Source organism: Alosa pseudoharengus, unplaced genomic scaffold (assembly GCF_046254945.1).
Source record: "Alosa pseudoharengus isolate Yale_2024_CS ecotype anadromous, Long Island Sound unplaced genomic scaffold, YU_APseudo_1.1 YU_APseudo_1.1_scf_7, whole genome shotgun sequence".
Lineage (NCBI taxonomy): Eukaryota > Metazoa > Chordata > Actinopteri > Clupeiformes > Clupeidae > Alosa > Alosa pseudoharengus.
The window spans coordinates 6,559,621-6,564,620 of NW_027468859.1; the positions used below are offsets into that span (position 1 = coordinate 6,559,621).

A 5,000-nucleotide genomic window follows, 5' to 3' on the forward strand; every position below is an offset into this window, starting at 1 on the left:
GGATAACGGCCTTCGAGATGTGTCCAGTTATACGGAATTAATGGACTGGAGGCTGCGCGTCGGGGAGTTCTTTGCCCTTCGCCCTCGTCCATTAATTCCATATAACAGGACACCTCGGCGGCCGTTATCCCTTACGTAATCCACAGACTCTTGGGCTGTGAACCTATTGCTTAATCCTATATTGTATTCACGCATCCCCCCATTTCTGTCTCTCTATTATGTCTATTTGTCTGTCTGCCCCCCCCCCCTACTACCACCACCACCTCCCAGGGAGGTTTGTGGACCCCCGCACGTCGCAGCAGAGGTCCCAGAAACCCATGCGGGCCCCCCAGTCGTCGTCAGGGCCCCGACAGCCGGTCAGAGCTCAGGAGCAGCCGGCGGTCCAGAGGATGACCAGCCGCAGGGTGGACATCTCACAGCCACAGGCGGACCAGCGCAACAAGCCCAAACTCGGTAAGGTTCCATCAGTCCTGCACAACAAAAAAACAAACTCTGTAAGGTTACATCAGTGTGTGTGATTGCAGTGTGTGTGATATTGGTCAAGAGAAAATCAACATTACAGTAAATCAATATTTGCCAGGGGTATGAATCATTTTGTTCTTAACTCTATATGCATATGTTAGTAAAGTTACATTTTTAGCAGGTGCTATAAAGAATTGAATTGCTAAAGCTGTATCAGAAGCCTGTGTTAGTAATGATAGGAGTTAAGTGTTTTAGTGTGTTGCTAGTGTATTGTGTAACTCTTTAGTGTTGTTGTTTTAGTGTGTTGCTAGTGTATTGTGTAACTATTTAGTGTTGTTGTTTCAGAGTGTTGATAGTGTATTGTGTAATGATGCGTGTTGTTGTTTTAGTGTGTTGCTAGTGCAGCGTTTCTCAAACTACTGGGTCGCGGAGACATGCCAGGTGGGGCGCGAACTGACATGAAAAACAGGAGTTTTTTTATTTTTTTTTTTATCTGTAGCCTGGGCCCGGGTAGCACCCGATGCGCAATGGACGCACTTTTAAGCGCTTGTGTCAAGGCAGCTTAGTTAGTCCCGACCTACATGAGATTTTGAACGTTGTTTTGAGAGTGGTGAATTTCATCAAAACGCGGCCCTTAAAAGCGCGTCTATTCTCCGCACTTTGCGAAGAGATGGTAGCTGACCAAAAGGCTGTACTGTTTCACAGCGAGGCAAGGTGGCTTTCCCGAGGTAAAGTGCTGTTGCGCGTGTTTGAGCTCCGAGTCGCCTTTTCTTGGAGGAAGAGCGCATGTTTGAATCTGCAAGCACGTTCACTTATGAACATTTCTTGACGAAGCTGGCCTATCTTAGCGATATATTGACGAAGCTGGCCTATCTTAGCGATATATTTGATATATCTTAGCGATACATTTGAGTTAAATGTCCAGTTACAAGGCAAATACAAGCACCTACCTCACCTAGCAAATAAGATTACTGCATTCACCAAAAAAAACTTGATTATGGGACAGGCGCCTCGATCGCGACAGTATTATGCCTTTGAGATTTCTTAGCGAAATCGCTGAAACGTCTGATTGGGAGGCACTTTTGTGATCCCATGTATTAAACAGTAGGCCTACATCACATCCCTGCAAAGTTTATTTAAAGGAACCATATGTAAGATTGTGGCCAAAACTGGTACTGCAATCACTTTCAAATTACTGTAGAGAGGTGTATCCCCTCCCCCTCCCCCCTGACTCGAGGTTGCCAACCCGGATGCTGAAACACTACTGACTTCGTGATTAGTAGATAGGTGGAGGGTGGCGCATCAGGCCAAAACACAGAATGACATGACAAAACACAACATCAACATCAGTTGAGGGCTGCAACTTCACTTTTTAAATGACAATATCCTGGCCGGACTACTGTTGTCAGTGATATAAGTATTTGAAATTAACATGATTTCTTAATGTCTAGTGACATATTAGGGCCATTTTATGATTAATTGAAATACATTTCTTACATACGGTTCCTTTAAAAAATATTTCCCAACCAGCAGTGCTCAGTATGACTGGATTATGGCTCCATTTAATGCAGCATGTTGGTATTTCATTAAGTATCTTGTACAATGCTGTAAAATGGCCTATGGTTCCTAATATGTTTCTGGAAAACAGAAATATGTGTGTTATGTATTTATTTATTATTATATCTGCAGCACCAGCTGATTTTAACTCTGTTGAAGAGGATATATTTAGAACTTGTCATTATTTCAATAAATTTGACAATTTTAAGCTTGACCTACCACTTTCTTAGAGCGATGAGGGACAGGTGAGGCTCGAGAATGCCCCCTTGATCAAAGTGGGCAATGAAAGAAAAAGTTTGAGAACCACTGATCTAGTTTGTTAACTACCACAGTCACGAGTGGGGTCGCGATAGTCTGTCATTTTTAAAAAGTGGGTCCCCAGAAAAAAAGTTTGAGAAACACTGTGCTAGTGTGTTGTGTATTGATGCGTGTTGTTGTTTTAGTGTGTTGCTAGTGTATCGTGTAACTATTTAGTGTTGTTGTTTTAGTGTGTTGCTAGTGTATTGTGTAATGATGTGTGTTGTTTTAGTGTGTTGCTAGTGTATTGTGTAATGATGCGTGTTGTTGTTTTAGTGTTTTGCTAGTGTGTTGTGTAATGATGCGTGTTGTTTTAGTGTGTTGCTAGTGTATTGTGTAATGATGTGTGTTGTTGTTTTAGTGTGTTGCTAGTGTATCGTGTAACTATTTAGTGTTGTTGTTTTAGTGTGTTGCTAGTGTATTGTGTAATGATGTGTGTTGTTGTTTTAGTGTGTTGCTAGTGTGTTGTGTAATGATGTGTGTTGTTGTTTTAGTGTGTTGCTAGTGTATTGTGTAATGATGTGTGTTGTTGTTTTAGTGTGTTGCTAGTGTATTGTGTAATGATGTGTGTTGTTGTTTTAGTGTGTTGCTAGTGTATTGTGTAATGATGTGTGTTGTTTTAGTGTGTTGCTAGTGTATTGTGTAATGATGTGTGTTGTTGTTTTAGTGTTTTGCTAGTGTGTTGTGTAATGATGCGTGTTGTTTTAGTGTGTTGCTAGTGTATTGTGTAACTATTTAGTGTTGTTGTTTTAGTGTGTTGCTAGTGTATTGTGTAATGATGTGTGTTGTTGTTTTAGTGTGTTGCTAGTGTATTGTGTAATGATGCGTGTTGTTTTAGTGTGTTGCTAGTGTGTTGTGTAATGATGCGTGTTGTTGTTTTAGTGTGTTGCTAGTGTATTGTGTAATGATGCGTGTTGTTGTTTTAGTGTGTTGCTAGTGTATTGTGTAATGATGTGTGTTGTTGTTTTAGTGTGTTGCTAGTGTGTTGTGTAATGATGTGTGTTGTTGTTTTAGTGTGTTGCTAGTGTGTTGTGTAATGATGCGTGTTGTTGTTTTAGTGTGTTGCTAGTGTGTTGTGTAATGATGTGTGTTGTTGTTTTAGTGTGTTGCTAGTGTGTTGTGTAATGATGTCTGTTGTTGTTTTAGTGTGTTGCTAGTGTGTTGTGTAATGATGCCTGGTCGTGTCTGGTGTCCTTCTCTGTTCATAGCGTCTGAGTCCGTCTATGTGGTATCACTGCAGGCCCAGAGAGCTGTAGGCAGAAGTTCACCCATCAATAAGGCCCTCGTGAACAGAAAACACACACCAGGTACCACTGCACACACACACACACACACACACACACAAACTTACCCATCCATAAGGCCCTCGTGAACAGAAAATACACACTAGGTACCAGCAGACACACACACACACAAAACACACTGAGACAATGACACTCTAATTATGTGGCGACAGAGCCCTGACTATATGTGTGTGTGTGTGTGTGTGTGTATGTGTGTGTGTGTGTGTGTCTCAGAGCCAGCAGAGGTGGACGAGGCGGAGGACATCACGGTCAGAGTCATGTCCCCGCAGTCTGTTCTCATCACCTGGATAGACCCGCTCATCGAGAAAAAGAAGAAAACAGTCCCAGAGGGATCCAGGTGAAGCTCCAAACTCCTAGTAGATGTTTGTGTATTAAATGATTTATAGTCAATAGGAAAAGCAAGCAAATGCAAAAATAACATTTGTTCTATTATTTGGTACTTGACCTTTCCATGCCTCCATGCATGCAGATCTCAGCAGACTATCAGACTATCTTGAGAAAACAGAATAAAAACAACAGAATAAAAACAGAATAAAAACAACAGAATAAAAACAGAATAAAAACAGAATAAAAACAACAGAATAAAAACAGAATAAAAACAACAGTATTTTGTTTATCAGCGATCAGGTTCAGTGATGGCGCAGCCAAAAGAAAGAGCTTAGTCATCGCCATGGCAGAGGCGATGAGGTGCAGCCTGGGAAAGTCATTAGTTGGCTTCCCGGTTCCATCAAAGCTTCAGACGCTTTGTAGTCTGAGTAATCTGCCGGAGTGATCCGTGGGTCACCCAGAGTGGGGTTATGGAGAGTCAATCTGCAGACTTCTGGCTTGTGGAGCTGACAGATAGACAGACAGCGGGAGACGCTCATGGAATGCGCTGACGACTATGGCCGGGAATATCAGAGTAACTCATGAATTGATACCGTCATGCTACTTTGGAGGCAATAACGGTAATATCGCGATACAGTGAATCTGCAATACTCAATACCCAAATCTCAAGACATTGTCTGGTAGCTGTGGGAAAAGCCAAGTTACCAAGTTAAAGTTGAATGATATTTAGCAGACGCTTTTATCCAATGCAACACAGACCCACGGTGGCGGGAATCAATGCCTGGTCAACTGATTGTCGGTCAGTGACGTTACCACTGCTCCGTCGCGTCGTATTACATATACATTTCCTATGCTTTCACTTATACTGGAACGTGATGGAGAAAAACAAGCTCCACAGATTCCATCTGTACCACCGGTGTAACTTCTGGCAGTAATGTTAACATCGCAGTGTTTTATCAACAGACGTGAACTGTGTACTGTATGACATCTGCCATGTCAGTTCCAGAATGGCGGGATCATGGAATGGAATTACCTGTCTGTGTGTGTGTGTGC

The 5,000-nt window shown here is 42.2% G+C and overlaps 1 protein-coding gene across 2 annotated transcripts in view; it reads left to right on the plus strand.

Moving 5' to 3' along the window:
• fndc1 (fibronectin type III domain containing 1) overlaps positions 1-5,000 on the plus strand; it is a 51,864-nt gene that overhangs the window by 15,279 nt on the left and 31,585 nt on the right. For both annotated transcript variants that reach the window (XM_076272522.1, XM_076272523.1), the window contains 3 exons: positions 271-453; positions 3,525-3,623; positions 3,834-3,957. In XM_076272522.1, the coding sequence (XP_076128637.1) occupies positions 271-453; positions 3,525-3,623; positions 3,834-3,957 (406 nt within the window). The remainder of the gene's footprint in view (positions 1-270; positions 454-3,524; positions 3,624-3,833; positions 3,958-5,000) is intronic.